This window comes from Semicossyphus pulcher, unplaced genomic scaffold (genome assembly GCF_022749685.1).
Source record: "Semicossyphus pulcher isolate SPU_LCO1_2020_fin unplaced genomic scaffold, fSemPul1.0.p SCAF_3, whole genome shotgun sequence".
NCBI classification, from domain to species: domain Eukaryota; kingdom Metazoa; phylum Chordata; class Actinopteri; order Labriformes; family Labridae; genus Semicossyphus; species Semicossyphus pulcher.
Genome location: NW_027211704.1, coordinates 34,905,663 through 34,931,471, shown reverse-complemented (window position 1 = coordinate 34,931,471; position 25,809 = coordinate 34,905,663). Strand labels below are relative to the sequence as shown.

The following is a 25,809-nucleotide window of genomic DNA, read 5'->3' as shown; positions in this document are numbered from 1 at the left end:
AGGTGTGACGGAGTAGTGCCGCTCGACCACAGCTGCTCTCTCTCTCTTTTGCTCTTTCTGTAGATCTGTTGCTTTTTAAAGCTTCGGGACCCTCGGTGCTATCGAACGTGAGATAGTATCGTTTTGAAATACATGGTGTCCTTAACCTTAATCTTTATTGAATCTGACTTCATTGACATGATTACAACACGAACGTCTGAACCACATTTTATCACAATCCATCCAGTAGTCGTCTAAAGAGAGCTTCGTCTGAGGGACACTTTTGCAGCTGTTCAGTCGGAGTGACTCTTTGTGGCCACGTGATGAACCAGCCGAGAGTCTCCGGCTCTCCGGACAAATAGAAATGAACGAGCCGCTGTAGCAGGTAATTGATTCCAGCCGTGCCTCTCCGTCTTCTCTGGCTCTGAACGAGCGGCTTATTGCTCGTACAGTGAGTCTACTGAGGGAGCATCAATCCACATTACACACCTGTCCCACACACCTGCCCACAACTACCAGAGTCTGCATGAAAACCTTCATCCGGTGTGGCACCGTGCTGTTTGTATTTGTCTTTATTTAAAATGTACACGGCTGCCAGGCTCTGAGTAAAGCTGCCCGCCTCCACGCCCATGAAACCCATTAAAAATACATGAATCATTTTAAATGAGTGTGAGCTACATTTGTATTCATAACGCAGAGCTGAGCCAGATCTGACAGCACACGCACAACTTTATAATAAGACAGGAAGTGTTCATATTTCCAGGAAAACAGATGAAAATAAAGATATCATGCTGAAATCAAATGTTCTGCTTCACTTTACCACACACGCTGCGGTGTGTGTTTAAAAGAACACAAAGCAATCACTCCCTCTAGTGGAGATCAGAGACACCACGCAGGAAACAACTGTATCCTCTCAGAGGGTCTTTCTACCTGCACACCTCCACTAAACTAAAGTAAACCAGCAAAGCCAATAAATCTCCTTCATGACAGCTGGAATAATGTGACCCTGACCTTCACCACATTTTAGTCACTTCACCCTTTAGTCCAAGAGAGCCACATTAGAGTTTATACAGGATATCATCTGTGGTGTCGTCCACCTTTCAGAGCACGCAGCACAACTGCTGCAACAGGCTCTCGTGGTATCACGCCTTCCTGCATGCACATTCAAACCTCTGCAGATGACCCAGAACGCAGCAGCGCCACTGGTCTTCAACAAACTCAAAACAGCACGTCACTGCTCATATCCCTCCACTGTTCATATCCCTCCACTGCTCATATCATATCCCTCCACTGTTCATATCCCTCCACTGCTCATATCCCTCCACTGTTCATATCATATCCCTCCACTGTTCATATCCCTCCACTGCTCATATCCCTCCACTGTTCATGTCATATCCCTCCACTGTTCATATCATATCCCTCCACTGCTCATATCCCTCCACTGCTCATATCCCTCCACTGTTCATATCATATCCCTCCACTGCTCATATCCCTCCACTGCTCATATCCCTCCACTGTTCATATCATATCCCTCCACTGTTCATGTCATATCCCTCCACTGCTCATATCCCTCCACTGCTCATATCATATCCCTCCACTGTTCATATCCCTCCACTGCTCATATCCCTCCACTGCTCATATCCCTCCACTGTTCATATCCCTCCACTGCTCATATCCCTCCACTGTTCATGTCATATCCCTCCACTGTTCATATCATATCCCTCCACTGCTCATATCCCTCCACTGTTCATATCCCTCCACTGTTCATATCATATCCCTCCACTGTTCATATCATATCCCTCCACTGTTCATATCCCTCCACTGCTCATATCCCTCCACTGTTCATGTCATATCCCTCCACTGCTCATATCCCTCCACTGTTCATGTCATATCCCTCCACTGTTCATATCATATCCCTCCACTGTTCATATCATATCCCTCCACTGTTCATATCCCTCCGCTGGCTCCAAGCTGCCACTCGCTTACAAAACAGCAACAAAATCGGCTCCCGCCCTCGTCCTGGTCCTCCCTCCCGCCCACTACGCTCTGCCTAAATAGAATACAGTTTTTCATTAAAAAAAATTAAAGCGTATTTTAACTAATTTTTTCATGTTTTGCTTGACTGGAAAATGTATCAGCTGTTTTCCCTGATGTGCTTCCAAACCACAAACAAACACCCTGATTTCTGGTCTCATTGACTTGTTTGTTCTAGCAGAGTTTGATTGACAGCTTTCAAAGCAGAGCAAATACACCTCTAAGATGACAGGCAGAAGAGACACCAACCTTTGAGTGTTTTCTTCAAGTGGGAGAGGAGCCCCCCCAGTCTCTGCAGGTCAAAGTAGTCCACCTTCCCGTTGTAGAAGAGCTGTGGAGGGACGTAGGCCTCTGGATGAAGACGCCACAGGGAGAGAGAGGAAGAGGTCATGTGACTATTTGGTCAGAATGAAGGTGAGGAGGTGTGGGGAAACATGCCGGAGGTGATGGATGGAAAGGTTGAGGAACAACACTCTATACCACTCCCTGACCCCTTACTTTTCTCATAGACTTCTATACAACGTTACTGCAACCAGTGGCGTCACCCCCTGCTGGTCATCAGAGAGAATGCACTTCTGAAGGTGTTTCAGACCAGAGATAAAGCAAATATTCACTTAGCATTTGACTGCTGGATCATTTGTGTTTATTCACTTTTGTGTAACTCAACCCGCAAATATTCGTCCCTCCAGATATGTTGGCAACCCAACATCCCCCCAGATTCCCCCTCCTCCTCCTGAGCTGTGTCTGATGAACTCTCCTGCTGCTTCCAGCTCCTTCAGGCTGACCAGTGCCCAGTGTGATGAGCTGTGAGCTCGGATCAGTACCAGGATTTCTCTGATGGACACCAACTACCGGCGTCCTGTTTTAGCTGTGGAGCGCCTGTCCATCTGTCTCCACTGAGTGGCAGTTTCACTGTATCTAGCAAGTCACACGTGGGCTGAGATCTGTCTCACTACAGCGCTATGAAGCCACAACAAACAGATGTTACTGAGATTTAATGACAATAAACAGGCTGAGAGGATGCTGAGAGAACTACATCAGGAGGCAGGGTTGGAAACAGTCTGAGTTCCTGCTCTGTCAGGTCTGTCTGCAAGACGACAAGAACACGACTTTAAAATGACTGTTTTTTGAATGGAGTTTGGTTTGACAAATCTGATGCATTCCCAGGACGTCTGGAAAATCTAAACGGTGATTGACTTTGGAGACACAAAGCAACGACAAACTTTTCCAACAATTTGACATTTTTCCAATATGCAAATACCTGACTGAAGCATTTTGGTGAATTAAGCGATTCATGTTCCCCAGCGTCGCATCTCACCACTCTGTATGACTCTGTATGAACATGTTTTTACACATAAAATGTTCTTCTCTTCTGGTGTAAACACACCTTTAGACCCTCAGGTTATGTTTTAGTTTCTTTATCTTCAACAAAAGAATAAAAAACTAAACAAACTGATTCTCAGGTCGTCTGTTTCTTCTCTGAATATGGAGGAGCTGCTAAAGGATAACCCGACAAGCTGCGCGTCAAAAAGCTGTGAGAGTCGCGCTTTCACTATCTGACACAGATTTCAGCACCAAGATGAAAAACATGAATGAAACAGTGTCGTACCTTCGCTGCTCACGCTGCCTGGACTCTTCCTGTTGCCGTCGTCCCAGCTGGCCCTGACGGCCGTGATGAGGCGGTGGAGGAAACACACCATGTACTCTGGAGGGCACAGTGCTGTCGGGTGCTGCTCAAAGACACACACACACACACACACACACACACACACACACAGTTTCATCTGACAAACCCTTGTGCAGAGAGATACTGGAGGAAAATTTAACCCCACAACAAATCTAAACATATCCTGTTTTCAGCTCATGTTTGTTTATAAAAAGTCATCTGCTGACCTTCCTGCTGACCTTATAGACAGCGTTAAAGGGTAACGCCGATATTTATAAGGCCAGGTCCTTTCTTATTATTATTTCTTGTATAGTTACTAACATTTTGGGAATTTTTCTAGTAGATGCAGGAAATCCCAACAAAGACTATTTTCCTTTAACCACAAACAGACATTACGTCCCTCTCTTCTCCGCCACCAGACTCCACTGACAAAAACAGTAACAGTAACTTTCACACACTTTCTGTATCTATAAGTAATTTAGACATCATTTTTTCTCCTTGCAAATATAAACAGCATCAGCATGTGTGTCTTCTCACCCCTCTGTTGCTGGCGTTTTCTTGGAGAAACTTCCTGAACTTATTCAGGAAGATGTAGCGGGAGGCTTCGCCCTGACAGACACACAGAGACAGAAAACCTTATCAGAGATATTTGTGTCGACTCAGCTTCCCACAGGCTGCACACACTCAGAGATAATCTACACACACAATGAGAGGAGACACTGTAGCGCTTCTGTTTGACTCTGACGAACATTAATTAAACAACAAGTCGCTGACAACAGCACAGACATGATGCGATGGAGCCGCAGCTCACATCGGGAGCTTATCTAATTAACTTTCATCACTGTAGTGTGGAGAGTTACTCAAGTACATCAGCTAAACCCCCAATCACAGAGATGTTGATTCAGTGTTTTAACATTTAATCAGGCAAACACCAGCCAAGCGTGCACAATAACACGCTGCAGTGCAGACTGCTAATTGTGTTTTCTGTCAGTGTTAGCAGGAAGTGTCACAACCAGGGGCCGCGTTTGTCTACTCTTTAACCTGATTACTAAACTGTGCCGGGGACAGAGGCATGAGAGCCTCCACCTTTTCCATCTGTGTCCCTGGTTTCTCACAGTCCACCATCATTTCACAAGAGTTCTCTATCGGACACTAAAACATATTACAGAAGGTGTTTCTCCTCTCCTGGATGTATAAGCATTTATCAGAAGAGTTGCTTATCAGGGACTTATAATGTCTGATAGATGAATTGCTAGCTAGCTGATGTAGCAAAATACTGTCTTGAGTGGATAACATCAGCTCATGGGGTCACTAGTTCTTTGTTTTTATGTCTTGTCATGGGTTTGTGTCTACAGAGTTTTAGCGAGAGCAACATGATGCTGACTGCAGTTAAATCATAACGACACATGAAACCCTTAATGAGGTTTAGAGAACGTGTCAGAACACCTGAAAACTGGAGTTAATTCTATTGTTACACCGTCCCCCGTGTAACGCTTGTTAACTGTATAACATTGTGTTGTCTTAGCGATCTTATTGAATATACCTTTAGGGTGTGAGTAGAGTGAGGGCCCGATCAGACAGAAGGCGTTTCAGCAGCTGGAGGCAGCTTTTTTGTCGTTGTTTTCAATGAGAAGTCACAGACGTTTTTTCTCATTATTTAATTGGATGAAAGCAGAGGCGGTGAGTTTACAACATAATGGTTATGTTAATGACCGCTATGATTCGGTGGTTGCCTTAACAACAGTAAAAAAAAAACAGAAAAAGCAGTGCAGTGCGCCTCGCGTTTTACAGCCTGCAAAAACCTCTGCTGTGCGTGTTGGTTCACTTTTAATGTCTCGACCGTAGGACAACTGAACCCTCACAACTGGGATACATCACTTCAGTAAACAATATCTCAGCAACTTTACTGAATTGTAACCTTAAAGGCAGAGTGCACTTTGCTAACTAGTACTCTTATTAGGAAAAGATTCTGTGAGACACTGGGTTTTACTTCGAGGCATTCAATCCTGTAGACTGTACTAAGTAATAAGATAAATATAAAATACGAACACTATAAAGTACATACCGTAGTTTTGTCTTTGTTATTGAGCAGCAACTTCAGGATCTGTACCTGCAGCTCCTCCACCACTGAGAGAGCAACAGAAGAGAGTTCAGCTCAGCAGGACGTGAAAGCACCAACAACAGCACTGCATTTGAAAAGTTACTGACGTACAGGTACATGAGCATTACCTGGGATAAAGAAGTTTACAAGTCAGTGACAACAAGCACTTTTAGCAGATATTAGTAGATGTTGTGATTACACAGGAAATAAATACATGATTACAGACACTTTCACAGCTGTTGGCTTAAAACATCTCCTGGAGACATGCAAAAACGTTTTGTACCTTTAGTAATTTATAACCTAAGATACGTAAAAATAAGGCTTTGGGTTTAAAAACACCAGAAATCCTGTTTAAGTAAACAGTCAGTCTGACCTTCAATCCTCTTCTTGAGTCTCTGGCAGCCTCTCTCGTACGCTCGCCGCCTCAGACGCTCGTCTGCACTTTCGTCTTTAGGCTCTCGCTCGTCTTTCCCCTGAGAGGACAATAAAATCAGTTATACAGGAAAACAAACTAATCAGTCAATCAGTATTTTCTTTACTAAAAAACAAGCCCTGATCAGAGAACACAGATGAGTGGCACAAGGTCAAATCTTTTAACCTCTTTGTCAAAGTGTGTGGGCCACCAGGTGGTTGGGATGAGCTCCTCTAGCCCCGCCTCCTTCACTCTCAGAGGAGTCTTAATGTAGAAAAACACGACCGAGCGCAGAACGTCGAACGTGAACGTCTGTTAAGGAGACAAAACTTTCACAACATTCAGATCTTCTCCCCTCTTTCTTGTGAAGGATAGATTGAACCTGTTTTTCAGACCTTTGCAGGCTACAACTTACTGTAAAAGACGTTTCACAGTTTTCTGCCTCACACCGTGTTGAAGTTAACTGAGTGTGTGACAACATTACAGAAAGGATCTCTTACATCGCTCTCTGCAAACACACCAGACTCCATTCATAAAAACACTGATTTTACCTCACAGCACACAGGAGGAGCTGTTGGTCCATTGCTGCCTTGGTTAGCTTGTTTGTGATATATTGTGTGACTTTGGTGTTTTAAATGAGTGCTTCAGATCCAACACGATATTTGTGTAACACACATTAACACAAATTAAGGTTTTAAGGTAGCAGTACAACTCCTGGGTTCAACAAGGTAAAATGACTGTTTTTGTCATTGAGTCTGGTGTGTTTGCAGAGAGCGGCTAAAAACCAATAAAGCATGGTCCTCTTTAACAAAAAGGTCCATCTCTGCAGGATCCTGGTCCTCTGTAATATGTAGACCTAAAAATAAGGACCAAGGTATAAAAACACTGGAAGTCCCCTTTAAGCTGCTTCAGTAAGAACAGAAGGATATAAGACGTTGTTGAGCAGGTACTTCCTGGACTTCTCGTGATGCAGGATGGCCGTGGTCAGACGCAGGTAGTGAATCTGAGACACAGAAACACACAAATCTGTAAATCTGTTGAGGCTGAAGAATTCTAGAGCTGCAAGGATTAATCAATCTAGATAAAATTATGACACCTTTTTTGACAATCAACTAAACGTTTCAGTCAATTTACAAGCAACCGTATCGAACAGCTGCAGGTTCCAGCTTCTTGAAGATGGATTTGCTGCTTTTCGTTCTCGTTTATGACTATAGGCTGGACAAGAAAAGCTATCACAGACATCACTTTAGGACTCTCAGACATTATCTTTTCTCCTGTTTATTTTATTTTTCTGCATCACCAAATATTGTGTAAAAAATAAGGTCTTTTTGTCCAACAGCTAGTAAATCTTCAGAGCCAACGTGTGAGGAGGAAGTGTCAGTAAATGTAATTACATTCACTAATGACTCCATGCTTTAGAGGAAGTCGTGGTACCTTTAAGGTTTTTTTAACAGAACAAAAATGCTACAACACTTTGGCTGTGCAGGTCAAAGTGTGGTTCTGAAGTAAGTAAAACATCATGTTTGAGCAGAGAATCTGTAGCACACAGTAGGCCGGGGACCACGACTCTCCTCTACAGGTCCTACCTGGAAGCCCAGGTCTGGGATGATGGGGGAGAAGCGGTAGGCCCTCAGCAGGGACATCATCAGCTGCTTCAGACACTCGTTCACCTCATAGTCCTGCAGACAGACGGACAGACAGACAGACAGACAGGCGGACAGACAGGCAGTTTACAGAGAATCCAGGTGAGAGCTTGATGACGTCACCAATAAATGTGGAATAAAGACAAGTCGGAAAACAAGAGTCAACGATTCAAATCATCAGCTGAGTAGACTCTGAGTTGGTTTACACACAGAACAATGCAGAAGCTGTACTCTCTACAAACTGAGCGACCTGTCAGTGTTCATCAATTACAAGGGTTTTAACAGCGGCTGAATTATCTTCAGACACCGTCTTCTCTCCTAAACATGCAGACCTGCTCAACTGATAAAAATACTTAGTAACTATAGTCTTTCCCATGATCCTCGTCAGGGCTTCAGGGGGAGGCAGGCGCTGTCGCTAACTTTAGCTTAGCTTCCTTCTCTTTTTCAAGATGTCATGTAGCTACAATCCTTCATCTGTGACATAATATAGTCCTACTCTGTGTGTGTGTGTGTGTGTGTGTGTGTGTGTGTGTGTGTGTGTGTGTGTGTGTGTGTATGTTTGTGTGTGTGTGTGAGCTGACCTCCATCAGCAGCCAGAAGAGATCCAGGAGCTGCTGTATGAGCGGGTGTTCATCCACCGAGCCTCCTCCCTCCAGGATCCCCAACAGGAAGTTCATCAGAACATCCTCCACCAGGTAAACTTTACACTGCAGAGAAACATACACACAGAAACACACACACACACACACACACACACACACACACACACACACACACAGAAACACACGCTTGTTACTTTCAACAAATGTCTCACCATCAACACTCCTCTGCAGACACGTGGCAGCGCGAGGGTTTGCTGATTTACCCACAGAAAACTGTCTTTGTTGCATCTCCTGACCTGAGCAATCAACCAGGCAACCTGAGCAATCAACCAGGCAACATTTACAGACAGCACCAGGAGTATGTTTTATCATACAGCTGGTACAGCGATAAGGCTAAAGCCAAATGGAAACTGATTTAAGCTGCAGGTTGTAAAATTCGTTTACAGGACAATCTTTAGCTTCAGGTCTGTGACTGGATGTTTCTTATCAAGATGCACTCTGGGAGTCGTAGTTAAATGTAATTAACTCATAACCCTAACCCAAGATGAATGTACTCTGGAGCCGCACTCTTTCTCTGTCACACAAAGAGAACAAACAGAGGAACTTGTTTCACCATGAGCGGGGCAAAGTGGTTGAAGATGTGAGCCAGAGTGACGAGGACTGTGGGTTCTCCATGAAGCCTCCACACTGCACAGTCCTTCTCCAGCAGCCTCTCCTCCTGCAGCCAGGGCACAAACACAATGAGATCTCTTCAGAACCAGAACAGAAACCTCGACACATCAGGTCCTTATGTCGGACGTTAGACACGAAGAGACAAAACAGAAGGACTGATGACGGTCGATAGATTCAGTAATCATGTATTCTGCTGATTATTCTAACAATTAATTGGTTAGGCTTTCTCAAATTGACTGCAGCATTTTACGCACCATTACATTTTCTACGCTACATTTTCTTTAGCACAACGTTGCTAACATTAAAAAAACACTTTTGGTTAACTTGTGACAGGTCTGCTCGCTGACTCGACACACACACCGGATGCTCTGCTGAGTTACTGAAGCACTGACGTCTTGATTTTGACAATTTTGTGTAAATGTTTAATGACTTATTTTTTATGTTGTATTCCGCAGTGGTTAATGCCCTCTCTAAGGCTGAGCCCAGACACCCTGCAGAGGAAACTCATTTCGGCCGCTTGTATCCATATTAAACGATGGGTTTTAGTAATCGAGTTATTCGAGTCCCTAAGCGTAACGTTAAAGCCCTAAGTAGTCACGCACAAAGCTTCCACATAGAGTCGGTGTTTGTTCTCTGTAAACAAATTAAGTTAAATGTGAAGAAATTAGCAAGTGTTAAAAAGAACCTCGGCCGTGCGCAGGATGCTTTCCCTGTGTTTTCAACACCTGTTCCTACCTGTGCATCGATGGACGTGGAGAGGACGTTCTTGATGTATCCCAACAGTTTTTGGGCTTTCATCAGGTCCGCGGTGGGGGGGTTCTGGAGGGGCAGGTAGCCGTCCACAGGGTACGTGAATCACACTCAGGTCAAGGACAAACACTGAACACATGAACAAGCACGAGGTGACAGTTTGCACTTTCAAAATAAAAGTACAATGCAGCTGTCATCCTGAGAATCTCCTTCCTGTTTTCATTTTCATACTTGAACTGAATGACAGATTGTAAGGATGAAAACCGGAAGCCGTCATTTTACACCTTTGAAGCAGATTTAAGTTTAATTACATTTTTATTACGCGTTCCTTTCCTGTTTCTCTCTGGATGTTTGTTTGTACACCCACTGTATATATACACGTATATCTGACAGAAAGCATCGCACACAGGCTGAGGAGGATATCTGAGGGGTCTGCTGCCAAAGTTGAAAGCCACCGACTCTTTAAAGGAGAGGCTGATGGCAGGAAAGTAAGCCACGCCCGGGCCCGTCTTTATGTTGGTGAAGGCAGTGCCAAGAGACTGACCGTTCCTGCAGACAGAAACACACACAGCATGAGCACACACATTCATTTAAAGCAGCCCTCACACATGGAAATAGTTTCCTATTAACACTTTGGACGTCCTGCTTTCAGAATATTTTACTTTTAGACCCTGTGTCCTGTGAGAGGACGAACTCTGAGTCTTTGTTCTGTTTTTCTTATTCACATATTTTCTTCTAATTATGTTGTTTCTTTTTTTTGTTTCTTTTTCTTTACTTCTTGCAATTAAAAATCAGCCACGATGTTTGTGCTGATTTGGTGAAAACGAATTTAAAGGAGCTGTTCAACATTTTGTAAATCTTCTTCTCCAAGAGTCATGTTCACATTGGTTCCACTCTCATGTCTGTACCACAGACTGTACTAAAGATGGAAGACATGACAGCTCCCTAACAGTGAAGCCAAACCCTCTCTGTCGCCCCCTGCTGACTGGCTGCAGTATAGCTCATAAAGCCCGCCTCCTCCATGTTAACAGATGGGACATGAGTCAAACTATAAAATCAAAATACACGTCAAATACATTTTTCTCAAACATGGTTTCTGTCATTATAGTTAGTTCTTATCCTGCTGATTTATGTCCAAGTGTTCATTTTTCTGACACGTTTACTTTTAATTAGTTATTTGAAGCTGTAAAAAGGGGGTGTGGCCTCATGATTGACAGCTCTGTTGACAAATGGGGCTCCTGCAGCTTTCTTCTCCCAAGTAGCAGAGTAGAGGAGGAACGGTGAACACTACATCAGGAACACTACAGCTTCTTGTGTCGGTCTGAAGCAGATATTAGTTCAATGACTGTAGTGTTAGTGTTAGTTACGTCTCCTCTCACCGTTCCTCACATGAAGCTACAGAGAGCGGCTAGTTAGCTAAGCACTCAACTAGCTCAGCTGTTTCCACCTGTTTCAAGTCTTTATACTAGGTTAAGCTAACCAGCTGCTAGCTGTAGCTTCATAATCAGCGTACAGACATGGAGTAGAATCAATTAAGAAGAGGGTTTTGAAAAAAGTCAGGATAAACAAGTTTGTCATGAAACAGAAATGTTTACGTACAGGCAGAAGGTGATGGTTCCCTCGTCCAGGTCTATCAGACAGCTGACGATGTCTCCTGCCGCCCACGACTGACAACGACAAACGGCATCATTCATCGAGGTGCAGCAACACAAGAAAAGAAATAAAGCGACCTGACACAACTTCATTCATGTAAATCTGTCTTTTTTTTTCTTCACCTTTCCGTAGTTCGTGGTCGTCACGTTCCACTTCCGCACTCTGTTCCCATCGTAGGCGTAAGAGTCGGGAGTGTCGCCGACACCCTCCTGAGCAGAAACACACACAAAGAGACGACATGGTTCCCCCGCACGGTGACTCACACACACACACACACACACTCGGTAGTACGTGTTATTATTACTAGTTATAGAATTTATTATAACAGTTAGAGACACACAAAACATCAACATATCGTAGAAAATCAACATGTGAATAAATGCATTTGTGGCTCAACTTGGACTGTGTGGAAGTATGTGTGTGTGTGTGTGTGTGTGCGTGTGTGTGTGTGTGTGTGTGTGTACCTCCTGGTTGAAGCGACAGTTTAGAGTACACCACCCGATCTGCATCAGGCCCTGGGAGGAGATCAGCACCTCGTAGGCCCATTTCCCTGCAGAGAGAAACAGATGAAGATCGTTTCATTCTAAATATTAAACACACTTGTTTTAAAGGAAAATTACGCAGCAAAAGAGCAGCATTTTAATCCAGAGTTACTGCCCCAGTACCACATGGATACCACAGCAGTAAGACATTGGTACCACAGCAGGAGAAGCCCCAGGTTACCGCAGAAGTACTCGAATGCCTTACCCTTGTTAACTGCTGAAATACCCCATGTAACTGCAGAAGTACCCCTGCAGAAGAACCCCATGGTGAGTGCAGAAAGTACATTATCTACCTTTATAAACACATGTGGTGGCTCTGATGGAGCTGAAGTTGCTGTGGCCGATGACCTGAAAGCAGGAAAGTTAGAACTGTCAGAATAAAACAGGTGCATAAAAATAAAAATGAGAAAGAGAAGCACTGCTGGACGTACTGACTGAGAAGTTTTTAATAAACTAGTGTAAACAAAACCAGGCTGAGGATGGACGTAAACAAGCTGCAGGCAGGGATGAAATTTCATCTCTCCACGTTTGTATGGAGTCAGAAGAGTGCCATAAAAATAAACAAATAATAAAATACATTTGAAATATGAACAGAATCAAATAAGTTACCCTAAAAATCTGAAGGGAAATGAATAAAAGAAAGAATCAGTTTTAAAATTTAAATTTAATTTAAAACATGTGGAAATGTGGGAAAAAAAGTAAGTTGGAAACAAAGAATATCTTTTTTTTATTGATTCGTTTTATTTCGTGTCAATAGATTTTTTTAAGAAGAAACTGTCAATCAACTGGTTGTGGGCAGGTCTTCCTTTTCTTAAATGTATTGCTCTTAAATATGTGTCTTCACATATTAGTATATACTTTATTATTCATTTTTCTTCATATAAACACATGCTTTGTACTTAACTTATTTATTATTTTCCTTTTTTGGCTTTTATGCCTTTAGTAGAGAGGGAGACTGTAGCCTCTGTATCTGGGACACGCCCCTTATTTTACTTATATACTTCATTATTTTGTTATTCTTTAACAGATGTATTCTTTTTCTGCACTCTTAAGGCTCCATACCTGAGAGGTAAACTAATGAATACATAAGAAAACATGAACACATCATCTCACCCCGAGCAGGTCGTCATCTACAAACAGAAGTCCTTCGAAGCCGCTGGTGTGATCCAGGACGACAGGCTGAGGGCCCAGACGGCCTTCGACCGGCTGATCTGCAGGTACAGAGACACATTCAGGAATCATTAAACATCAGCGCCATTGATGAAGCGTTTCTTTCCAAACATGCCTCCATCAAGACTAACAGTTATTCAAAAATGATACGGTACGAAACGGTACGATATGATGCGGTTAATACGGTATGGTAGGGTAGGATACGAAACGATATGATTAATACGATACGATACGATACGGTACGGTACGGTACGATACGGTACGGCAGGATATGATACGGTACGATACGGTACAATACAATACAATTAATATGGCACAGTATGACGCGATACGGTATGGAACGATAAGGTACGATACAGTACGATACACTTTATTGTCCCTGTAGAGAACATCTACCACCAGCACCATTACAGACAGATGTAACAAATGTCTGTGACTGGAGGACAGTGTGCTTCATGCTCGGCTCTAGGGTTGATAATCATTTAAATACTTTAATACTTTTTAAAACGTGTTTTAAAACGATCCAATCTCCGTTATTTATGTGTTTGTGCTGAAAGGTACCGAAGCTTTAAAACAACAGCAGATCTACAGTCAGATTTTCATCCCAAATCTGCCGCGAGCCAAAGAGAGAGAGCAGCTGTGGTCGAGCGACATAGACAGGAAGTGAAGAGAGCGAGTGCCGTTAATGTAAATAAAGAAGTGAAACAGAGAAATAAGACGTTTCTTTTCGTTTTGACAGCAGTTAAACAACAAAGTAACACGTCTACACCTCCGTACGACCCCGCAGGAAGGGACAGGGTTTAGTCTTTATAGTCTGTCTGCTCCGCCCTCCGTCACACCTGCAGCTCTGATACAGCAGCGACACAGCGGACTGTTCTCATTCACAGAACGACACATGAAGACGATTTGTGAAGTCCCTTTCATGTCTCAGACAGACAGAGAGCAGAGAGACAGACAGAAAGAGAGCAGAGAGACAGACAGACATGTTTTCATTGAGTCCCGACCTATATTTATCTTCGTTATTTTGTGTGCGCGTGTGCGCGTGTGCGCGTGTGCGCGCGTTACCTCGGCTCTCTTCAGTGGGTTCTCCCTCTGACAGCAGTCTCTCCAGGTGAGCACCAAGATCCTGGAAACCAAGAGGCTTCCTGGAGAAGACGAAGAGGAGGAGAATAAATGATCAGGAGTAGGGCCACATAATAAATCAAAATATGGCCGAGTGCAAACTCACAGAAGCTTTTTCATTGATAGAGATGAAATATGTGAAAACCAGCATCATAATGAAGTCATGTCGTGCTGCAAAGTTGCTCAGGACAACAAATTAAAGATTCTTTCGTACAGAGGCCAAAAAAATGTCACATCAACCTTATTCGAAGGTTTTTCAGTGTTATTTTGTATTACTCGTATTTGCTCTGTAACTCTGGAGCAATGTGGCACTAGAACGTCCTTGTATCTAATCAATCTAGAACAATCTAGTTATGGGTTGCAATAACATTTACGTCCATAAAGATGAGAAACTTTGGATATTTTACTCGACATGGAGAGATGTGACGCCTGACACAGTTGAAATAAACACAACAACAGTCTGTGGTTTTTAGCTCGTACACAGAACGGGAAATGACTTCCAAACGATTACTTATTTACCAGTGACGTGACGCCTTATTTATTTTATTCGCTAGAATAGATTTTTACTCGCATTTGGTGAGTGGCGGGTGTTAATTTGGAAACCTGGTCTCCTTTAAACAGGATGAATTTCAAGTGGACGGACGTCTGCAAGAGAAACGTCTGAGAGAAAAACAAGCTGTGCTAATGTTAGCCCAAGCCCATCAAAGATCATCAGAGAGACACTGACTTTAAACGTGAGACTGCTTTAATTAGTCTTTTACCAGGTTTTGATTACGGGGTCCCTTTGTTATGAAGAGCAGGAGACCCTGCAGGTAATGTGACTCTCTGTAAACACGTTGTGAACAATGAAACTGAGACAATGCTAACCTAAAAACGGAGCTAGCATCATTAGCTGCGGCTAAGCTAAAACTGCCTTATTCAATCTTTTACGGTTCTTTATTTAAAATAGAAAAACTCCCCTTTATTGTGTGATACAAAACTGTTAATAATACATAATAACATGTTAATAAACTATATTATAAAGTTAACAAATGAACTACACTGTATGACCTTCAGAAGAAGGTGCACCCAAGGGACAGAGACCAAAGGGTCAACTGTGTGTGTGTGTGTGTGTGTGTGTGTGTGTGTGTGTGTGTGTGTGTGTTTGTGTGTGTGTGTGCGTGCGTGTGTGCGTGCGTGTGTGCGTGTGTGTGTGTGTGCGTGTGCGTGTCTATGTATAGAGCTGCTGGAGGTAACATGAATCTGTTGGGCTTAAGGAAAGAGGCCACTGTAACACAAGTCCTGGTCAGGGTACAACACATACTGTACGCATAAACACACACACACACACACACACACACACACACACACACACACACACACACACACACACACACACACACGCGTGTATGCACAGTCAGAGTTTCATCAGCTGTGACCGAGTTTGTAACTGTTGCTCAGGACTTCAGAACATCACAACAACCAAACAGCTCTGACAGTTCTCTCAGGAGGAGTCACTCGCACGTCTTCCAAACACTCCGTAACAATAAAAGCCTCCTGCTGCCTCAAAAGCTTTTAATGTGGAAACAACAGGAAATGATCTGTTTGCATCAGCAGCATCCGCACTACAGGAGGACAGGAGGGTCAGGTGACGTTACCTGAGGGAGGCCAGTGCAGGTCCCTGTTTGGTGGAAGGAAACACATGGTGCAGGTAGTCACTCAGCAGCTTCTCATTGACGATACCTGACAGCGGGAGACAGACAGTCAATAACTCTTACAATAGGTCATCAAGTCATAATAATAATTTCATTACACCAGAAAAGAAACAACACATATAAGAGCTCACTGACTGAAACACCTGACCTTGTCTGTCTCTTCACCTGTGTCTGAACCTGCACCTAAAGCTAATTCTGCACCCGCTACTGCTCAGCTGCACCTATGTCTGTTACTGCATCTGCACCTGCAGTGTTGAACCTAGTCCTGTGTCTGTATCAGCATTTCTACCTGTGTGTTAATCAGTCTCTATGCCTGCGTCTGCACCTGTGCCTGCAACAGCACCACGGCTACACTTCAATCTGTTAGCACATCTGCGACTGCATCAGCACCTGCAACTGTGTCTGCATCTGCATCTGTGTCTGTGTCTGCATCTGCATCTACATCTACATCTACATCTACATCTGCATCTGCGTCTGCACATGCTTCTAAACTTATTATGCACCTGAGTCTACATCTGCGTCTGCACCTGTATCTTTTCCTGTCCCTACACTGATACCTGCATCTGCCTCTGAACCTGGCTGTGGTTGTCGCTCTGATGAGACTAGCCATGGGAAATATTTCTGCTGTGTATATGACTGTGGTGGAAGCTTTGGCTGTATGGCAGCCAAAGCTAACGTTACAGACAGCCACAGAGCTCAGCAGACTGACATACAGTCCAAAAAAAAACAAAGATACTTTTCAGAGAATATCTGAGACAAGGAGAGAACGTAGCGTTCATTGAAAATTGTTAAAATTAAGAGATTATCAAAATAGCTGCGGAATAACTTTCTGTCAAGAAACTAATTAATCATATGAGACATATTTGCAGCTTGACGAATGTACTCTAAACCAGCGGCATTCCCACAAGATCATCCCCGCCAACAAAATTACAGCTGAGTGTTGCTACAAAACATACTGCCGTCAGTGGCCCGTCACTGCCTCCCTTAAAGTCAAGATGAAACAGCATTCCGTATCGTGACGTATTTCCGAGTGAAACAGGACGTGCAGGCGGGACATATCATTAGAGGGATTTGATTTGATCGTTGAGAAGTGGGCGTAGACAGACGTTCTCCACAGCGCAGCAGCTAGCTAACTGACCGAGCGTTCTTGGTGCTCTGCGGCTAAATGTTGCAGATTGATTGGTTGAAATTGTTTGGTGCTAACTTACGTAAGCACGCGGGAAATGTAGTTTTACAGGAAGAAAAAATGATTTTGATATAAGAATACGAAGAAATGGATTCTCTGTATTTTTTTTGCCTATATTGTCAAATAGATGCACCATGTTACCGGGGATCTAAAAGGATTAAAATGACATTTTTCATTTCACCTCGACTTTAAAGAATTAAGGGTTTAAAAATACATAAATACTATGTACTTATATTCTCCCCGCAGCTCGTACCTGTGGCTTTGGGCTTGTCTGTGTCTGAGGCCAGTCTGTAGTTGCGGCGGGTCAGAGCGGTGCCACCTCCTTTAGAGCTCATCCTGTCTGATTGGAGTCACCGGGCCCATACACTGCTGAGAAACAGAGACACAACTCAAGGATTATTTATGTGTTTAAAAGAAGAATGACAGGTCCAGATTACACCTTACTGTTTGTGTGTTTGGATCTGATGCTCAGTTTACAGAAATTATGTTAAACCTCAGTTAAACCAGAACTACAGCAAGGGAGACCCTGATACTTGAACTACATGAAGACAATACGTGTGTTCTTCTACTGCTCAAACTTCAACTTTGTGAAAGTGAGCTTACTCTGTATTTACTGTATTTTCTCTGTGTAATAATAGCTACATGAAGCTGATAATTGTGTACTTTTACTTTGAAACTTAGTTACTTTTGCACTTTAACTGTGATGCTTTAACAACATTAAGGCAGAAGCTGTGTAATTTACTGCTTATACTTTAATATGAAGCAGAGAATTCCTGTGTAATTTGAGTGACCTTTTTTATAAGTGAAAGTGAGCATACTCATGTACTTTTACTGTGTTATAGACTAATAGCTACAGGAAGCTGAGAGTACACAGGTACACAGGTATCTTAAGTACTCATAAGTACTTTTAAAGTACACTTACTTTAACTGCAGTATCTAAACTACAGTACTACAGAGAGTACTTTTACTGTGATACTTTAACTATACAAAGCAACACTTGTATATTTTACTGTGAAACTTTTACTAAATTAGGCTGCTCTAACTTCTGTGGTCATTTAACTACATGAGGCCAAAAACACTTGTGTAGTTCTTCAGTGATAGTTTTACTGCATAAAGCTGAGAATACTTGTTTACCTTCACTGTGGTACTTTAACAGCATGAGGCTGATCCTGGACCTGGACCTAAACTTAAATAGACTTTTGCTTGTACATGGCTGAACATTTAATTATACTTCAATGAAGAACCTGAGTACTTCTTCATCACTCTCTTAAATGAAACACTCTTGAAACAGGTCAGTATTGATTAAGTCAGTAAGAGTGTAGTGAATCAGACACAGAAGTCAATACAAACCAAGGGGTTAGCTAGCAGCCGTTAGCTACCTGCAACACTAAAATTCAGTTTATATTCTATCAAAAACACTTTAACTGGACTCACATAACACGACACATGCCTAAGAATGTATGGCATCACATAGCTCCACACTGCTGTGACATGTCAGGCGATGCTAGCTAGCTGGCTAACGGCTCAGTGACAGAAACAGACTGTTTTGCTAGGCAGCAGCTAGCAACTAGCTGAAGACGGCGAGCTGTCAGCAGCACCTACCGCTTCCTTCCGGTTCCACGAGCCTTTCTTCCAGGTGTAATCCGCTCGTGTTTAGTGTAATTAACACTGATTGAGATATTATGTGATGTACAGGCTGCTGTCGTGAGTTAAAGGCAAATTTCCACCACAACAGTCTTCTCTCCTTGTCAACGCCTCTCTCGCTACGGAGAGACGGTTGGAACCAAACAAGGCTCGTTGCTTGGCGAAACGCGAAAGCAAAAAAAGAACTGCAATTGACTTCCTAAAGTCATCTAGCAGTTGATTCTCCCTTTTTGTAACACTAGTTGTCACTGTGGACTTACTTACTAAATGTAGATATACTACAGTGCATAACTACTTTAGTAAATGTCCTCCATTCAAGATTTTACTTTTCTTTTTAAAGTACAAAAGAATCCTATTTGAAATATATATATATTGATTTGTTTATCACATTAGTGTTGCAGCAGGAGCTCCATTTAATTAGATGTGATTTTTCTCCTGAGATCAATAACATTTTTTCAATAAAAAATCATTGTGTATTTATAACCTGACTCTAGAAAGTAGGTTAAGTTATCATATAAGTGTAGAAACATGTACAGAGTATACGGAGTAGAGGTAAAAGCAGGAGATAACGTCTCAGATATTAGAAACCTGTTTATTGAAGAAAATAAGGAGATTCAGCATTTTCTCCAATGAGTTCACCAGGTTACATTTTTAAAAAATGTACTCGACTGAGCATCAAATCTGGACTTGATTGACAGATGGGACTGTTTTAAATACAGTTCCTGCATGTGTGTATATTTTAGTTTGAGTAATAGACATTTTCTAGACTTCTGCAGGTCAGATTTTTCATGTCCTTGTCTCTGTCCCTCTCTCTCTCTCTCTCTTACGTACACAGTCCCATCCATCCATATACCACTTATCCTGTTCAGGGTCACGGGAGACTGGAGCCTATCCCAGCTGTCTCTGGGCGAGAGTCGAGGTTACACCTGGACTGATCACCTGTCAATCACAGGACTGACACACAGAGCACTTAGGCCTTTGCGTGAATGTGACATGTAGTGTAAAAGCAGCTTTGAGTGGTCATTTACCGTGTGTGTGATTGCATTCAACATTTGGTCTAAATAGATAAAAGGTGAACTTGACATTCAGCCTGAGTTCAGAGCACTTTTATTTTGATGATGCATGCACACACACTTATAAAGAGCCTCATACGCACCCACACATGCACTCCTTTAAGAGGATTTATTTAGAGACCATCAGTTTGTTTATGCAGCTTCAATCACAGCTAAAGCTATAAGTAGGCTACATGGAGCTTTGGGGAGCGGTCATTTCACAACAGCTGAGATAGAAAAACGATTTACTCTGCAAGAAGCTCTGACGAAGATTACACAGCCTTTGCTGTGGAGCTGTTATTTCTGCTTCAAGAGAGAAGTGGCACCACGAGCAAGAGGTGGAGTCTGTGCGCGAACAGCACCAACCAGAGGAAACTGATGAACACACACTGCGAGTGGGGCAAGTTTATTTGGAAAGAACTTCATTCTGCAGCTCCTGTTGCTCATGAACTAAACCGAATTCATCTCACTCGTACACACACATTCAGCGTTCAATGTACTAAACACTGAGACATATTAGAATGTAATCATTCACATAATAAAAGATAGAAAGTGTTAACCAAAAAACGCTTCCCTCATGGCATTAAATATCAGGGAAATAATTCATTTTTTGAGTTTTTTCATTAAAATATCATTACTTAAGTATGTGGTATTTATGAACAGGCCTGAGGCTGGTGAAAAGATTTGACTCAGTGAAATTGGAAAAAATAATAGTATATGATCATTTTACTGCAGTTTTGTGACTCAGAGGAACTTGCTGCAGTTTAAGAGTTAAACAAGAAGTTGATACCTCACACAGACTGCTGCAACTAAACTGCCTGTATGAGTCAATCCCTCTGTGAGTAAGCGGTTTGTTTAACAGGATGTTTTATTCCTGAAAGACTCACGAAATGAAGCATCTGTGAATACAAATTCAATCACCTGACACATCTTGAAATTGTGCTTGTGCTCTTAAAAAAAACGTGACGTGTAAAGTTATAATAATCATTGCATATTTCTGTGTCAGTTATGGTGGACAGCAGGAACAGAACGAGCAGCAGTAAGTCGACTTTGCTTCATTAGTCTGAGGTACACAAATCAAGTGGGGATCTTCCTGTGTCACTGTGTTTCACAACAAAACTCCCTAGTTAAAGTGACATGAAGTTTACTGCAGTCTCAATCTGCAAAACTGCTTCAGAATCAATGTTTTGCATTACCCAACACCAAACACCCATTGGTTTGGAATTAGCACACAGGTGAACTAATAACCATTTGTGGTCTGATCATAAGACTTTCATCTTGTTCTAGAGGGAGTGGCTTTACCTACTATGAGAAAAGGATGAGGGCTGTCAGCGAGGAACTAACCTCGGTACAAGGCCCATGACTTGGCTCACAGGACCCCCGTTCCTGTCCCCACCTAACCTGGCACCGTCTTCAGAGGAGGAGTCGTATGAACTCATTGCCTCACTGAGGTGCGTTCTCATGTTGCTACGCTCTCAGTTCATCTATCTAATCTGGGATCACGTTGTTTCGAGTGGTTCTCGTCCTGGAAGTCCATGAGCCATTACATCCCTCAGTCCCAAAGAGGTTCAGCCAAAGCCAGGCATGAGATCTGCAGAGGCTGGCAGGACGTCTCAAAAGAGAGTCCTCTGAGAAAGTTGAACCCCTGTGTGGATGGAGAGGGCCTCCTAAGAATTGGAGTTAGTCTCAACAGCTTGGAGCTAGAGCCAAGAGCTCCCTCTCATCATCCCGGGCGGCAGCAGCATTGCAACACTGTTTGTGGGGCATTCAGTGCTGGGTGACGTTACTTTTAAAAGTAACTCGTTACGTTACTGCGTGACATGCTGAGAAAAGAAACTTGTTACTCGTTCCACATGTGTGTTATATCATCAGGACGGCGTGTAGCCTGCTGTATGTCTACCTCTGAATGTATCGACTCTACCGTCTCTGCTTCGCCTCGTTTACAGCCCATAATGTGTAACTCTGCAGCCTGATAACAGGACTGACAGACACAGTATAACCTTTCCAGCTCTTTATGATGCTAACAGTCTGACAGAGGCATACAGTGTTAGGCACAGCTGTTTCCATGACAACAACACAACACAGGCTCTCAGTCCCACCAGTGTTGTGGAGCTGTGTTTAGCTGCAGATGCTTCTTCACGTTTGAAGTCGAGCTCTTCACAGCTGACGAGCACTTCTCCTCCAGACACAGCTTGCATTTCACCGTCATGTTGTTCTCGTCCCTTTCACACAAACGTTCACAATAATGTGAATATTTACACAAACTAAACGCTGTCCTCTCTGACAGCTCGCTAGCTGAGTTAGCTAGCTACACATGCGCACTGACACAGCTGTGTTTACCTTCTGCTGGTACGCAGCGACCTGCCAAGAAGGAGGAGAGACACAGAAACAGAGCTTCAGAGTTTCTGTTTCTGTGGAGACAAAAGGAAAAGAGAAGTACGGTGATTTATTTTACAGTAACAGATTACTGTTGATGAGAAAGTAAGTAAAGAACAGATTACTTTAACTGCAGAATTAACGCGTTAAGTTACTCGTAACAACAAAACAGTAATCTGAGTACTCTAACGGATTACTTTGTAAAGTGTTGCCCAACCACTGGAGGCATTACCATGAGAAAGTCCATCACCAAGCAGGATTCTGTATTTTTGGGGCCAAGAGATGCATCAACAGCATCCTCCACAAAATTGTCTGCTGAACTGCAGAAGGCAGGCCAACCCTCCGATCGTCTCAACACAGAGCCACTCGTCACAGACGTGGCTCTCTATGCGCTCGGCCCTCGGGCTGTCGCCACAGGACGAACCCGTGGAGGTCAGGCTAACAACAAAAGATGGGCTGTACGTTTCACGTTTAATGCCTTGTTTGATGTTGTGATTTCTGCATGTATGTATATGTATTGTTGCTGTCAGTTTTGGGGGTTTAATTTTAGAACTTTATCACCAAGTGTTTTATAAGTGCTATACAAAGTTTTACGTACCCAACTGCATGAGCTCACATGCTGTGTGTCATGAGTTATTCTAGTTTAGTTGTGCGAAACCCTGACACTGTGCACATTGAACTCATCGAGACAAGGGACACGTCATGTTTCATCAACGCCTTGTGGTGACTTTTTCCTTTGTGAGGACCCGGTAAGCAAATGCAGTCTGCAGCTACAGTCACCTGAACCTTTCCTCCCTTTGTTTGTGCCTTGGAAAGCTTGCAAGTTTAGTTGTACTCACAGCTCATTATATCAGTACACAAGTGTTGTATATTCTGTTATGTTGCATTTAATACAAAAAATTTTGAAAAAAAGTGAACACCTCTTATGTTAATATATATAATATATAATATATACAGTATAATATATAAAACTTTGATATATCTTGATAGATTTTCTTTTAAACCTTGAACTAAGACACATTCCTGTTTTACAAGTGGAGCGACAGTCTAACAAAGCAACACCCCTGAGACAAATCAGGGGATAGTTAGTTCTCCTTTCTCACTAAAGAGACACAGACTGAAAAACAGCCGATCAGATTCACCGTCAGACCAACCTGACAACTTCCTCTACTTGAGTTCAGCTACAGGAGAAGAAGAACTACAACACTGCTGCTTCTACCTGCTGACGCTCCGCACGCTGAAGGTGAGTTTGACTAAAAACAGGACTCTGAGTGAAAGTAAACTGTCAGAGGGTTAGAGCGTTAGAGGAGGGAGGGAGCCATGACTGACTTTCTGTCTGCTGTTTTCAGCTTCACTCAGAGACTAAATGGCTTCCAGATCAGAGGAGGATCTGTGCTGTCCGCTCTGTCAGGACGTCTTCAGAGATCCTGTTGTTCTGTCATGTAGCCACAGCTTCTGCAAAGACTGTCTGAAGAGCTGGTGGAGACAGAGACCAAGACGGGAGTGTCCAGTTTGTAAGAAGAGATCTTCAAAGGAAGAACCACCTTGTAACCTGGCGTTAAAGAACCTGTGTGAGGCCTTCTTACTGGAGAGAGATCAGAGAGCTTCAGAGGCTCTCTGCAGTCTGCACTCTGAGAAACTCAAACTCTTCTGTCTGGACCATCAGCAGCTGTTGTGTCACATCTGCAGAGATTCAAAAAACCCCACCAACCACAGATTCAGACCCATCGATGAAGCTGCTCGAGAACACAAGAAGAAACTTCAGGAAACTCTGGAGCCCTTAAAGGAGAAGTTAAAGGTTTTTAAACAAGTTAAAGTGAAGTTTGATCAAACAGCAGAACACATTCAGGTCCAGGCCCGACACACAGAGAGGCAGATTAAGGAGCAGTTTAAGAAGCTTCACCAGTTTCTAGAGGACGAAGAGGAGGCCAGGATGTCTGCACTGAGGGAGGAAGAGGAGCAGAAGAGTCAGAGGATGAAGGAGAAGATGGAGGCTCTGAGCAGAGAGATAGCAGCTCTTTCAGACACAGTCAGAGCCACAGAGGAGGAGCTGAGAGCTGCAGACGTCTCATTCCTGCACAACTACAAGGCTGCAGTGGAAAGAGTCCAGCAGCGCCCCCTGCTGGAGGATCCACAGCTGCCCTCAGGAGCTCTGATAGATGTGGCCAAACACCTGGGCAACCTGAGCTTCAACATCTGGGACAAGATGAAGGACATGGTCTTTTACACTCCTGTGATTCTGGACCCTAACACTGCTCATCCAGAGTTCATCCTGTCTGAAGATCTGACCAGCATGAGAGGAGCGGAGAAACAGCAGCTTCCTGATAATCCAGAGAGGATTGATTCTTCCTGGTCTGTCCTGGGCTCTGAGGGCTTTAACTCAGGGACTCACAGCTGGGAGGTCGAGGTTGGAGATATTTCCAACTGGAGAGTTGGGGTGTCAAAGTCTGTCCAGAAGAAAAAAGACATGGAGTCTGCATTTTGGGGAATAGAGTGGTTTTCATGTGAGTACAAAGCATGCTCACCATCATCTCAGCCCACTGCTCTCTCAGTGAAGAAGCAGCTCCAGAGGATCAGAGTGAATCTGGACTGGAACAAAAGAAAGCTGTCGTTCTCTGATCCTGATACTAACACACACATACACACCTTCACACACACTTTCACTGAGAGGATGTTTCCATTCATTAGCTTTTTGGATAGCACAGTACTATACCTCTTCCCTATGGAAGATCTCACAAACCAACTGAAGATCTCACCACTGAAGATCTGTGTGACACTACAAGACGTCTAATGGAGTCTTTAGTTTGAAGGTGGTGATTAACACGTGACACTCAAAACTCAGCATTACCCTCTTGGAGCAGTGCTTTGTCACACAGTGCTGTGAGCCTTCTTCTCAGCTGGCATTGGGCATTAGCTTAAAAGTTGTTCATTAACATAGTTATGCCGTAATCCCAAGATTGCATAAACAATTTTTTGTCATATAAAGGATCAATTCACCATTACACGGCGGCCATTTTCCCCTGACTTTATGCTCAGGGTGGGAACCTTAAATGCTGTTATAATTACATATTATATATTTTAGTTATCTGACAAATTGTTATCATGTCATTGTGTAAACAGTAAAATTTTGGAGGGAAATCTGGCCATTTCTAAGCTAAAACAACATTTTTGATAAAACATAAGCTACGGAAGACAACAGCTAACTTCAGCATTCTGCTACTAACTTGCAAATATCTTTAAGTACCCAGCAGGTTATCAAATACGCTGTTTTACTTTAGAATATGGCCTGATGCCTGTCAAGATATTCATTGATCATTCTTTAGAATTCTGCTACTAACAGTAAAATATTAGCTAAAGCTAGAAAGACGTTACTTTGGCAGTGATACATGATACAGCAGGGAAGGTGTAAGCACCCTGTATTGTCATGTTTGTTAAAAATGTACTCCCTAGCTGCATAATGTGAGTCTTAGCTAACATGATTTTAGTCCTAACTAATGTAATCTGAGTCCTA

General features: G+C 43.0%; 1 protein-coding gene and 1 pseudogene across 1 annotated transcript in view; one reads left to right on the top strand and one right to left on the bottom strand.

The window, feature by feature from the left end:
• LOC138605348 (E3 ubiquitin-protein ligase RNF123) overlaps positions 1-18,955 on the bottom strand; it is a 151,927-nt gene extending 132,972 nt beyond the window's left edge. The window contains exons 1-21 of the mRNA XM_069677529.1: positions 18,829-18,955; positions 17,480-17,595; positions 15,984-16,068; positions 14,290-14,369; positions 13,168-13,265; positions 12,348-12,402; positions 11,977-12,062; positions 11,635-11,721; positions 11,459-11,526; positions 10,283-10,408; positions 9,845-9,959; positions 9,051-9,155; positions 8,417-8,542; positions 7,779-7,871; positions 7,122-7,195; positions 6,379-6,496; positions 6,154-6,253; positions 5,745-5,806; positions 4,217-4,288; positions 3,623-3,743; positions 2,263-2,364 (exon numbers count right to left, since the gene is read on the bottom strand). Coding sequence (XP_069533630.1) covers positions 2,263-2,364; positions 3,623-3,743; positions 4,217-4,288; positions 5,745-5,806; positions 6,154-6,253; positions 6,379-6,496; positions 7,122-7,195; positions 7,779-7,871; positions 8,417-8,542; positions 9,051-9,155; positions 9,845-9,959; positions 10,283-10,408; positions 11,459-11,526; positions 11,635-11,721; positions 11,977-12,062; positions 12,348-12,402; positions 13,168-13,265; positions 14,290-14,369; positions 15,984-16,068; positions 17,480-17,561 — 1,855 coding nt within the window. The 5' untranslated portion in view covers positions 17,562-17,595; positions 18,829-18,955. The remainder of the gene's footprint in view (positions 1-2,262; positions 2,365-3,622; positions 3,744-4,216; positions 4,289-5,744; positions 5,807-6,153; positions 6,254-6,378; positions 6,497-7,121; positions 7,196-7,778; positions 7,872-8,416; positions 8,543-9,050; positions 9,156-9,844; positions 9,960-10,282; positions 10,409-11,458; positions 11,527-11,634; positions 11,722-11,976; positions 12,063-12,347; positions 12,403-13,167; positions 13,266-14,289; positions 14,370-15,983; positions 16,069-17,479; positions 17,596-18,828) is intronic.
• A 4,709-nt stretch (positions 18,956-23,664) lies between these two features.
• LOC138605294 (E3 ubiquitin-protein ligase TRIM35-like) lies at positions 23,665-25,045 on the top strand (annotated as a pseudogene).
• Positions 25,046-25,809: the final 764 nt, after the last annotated feature.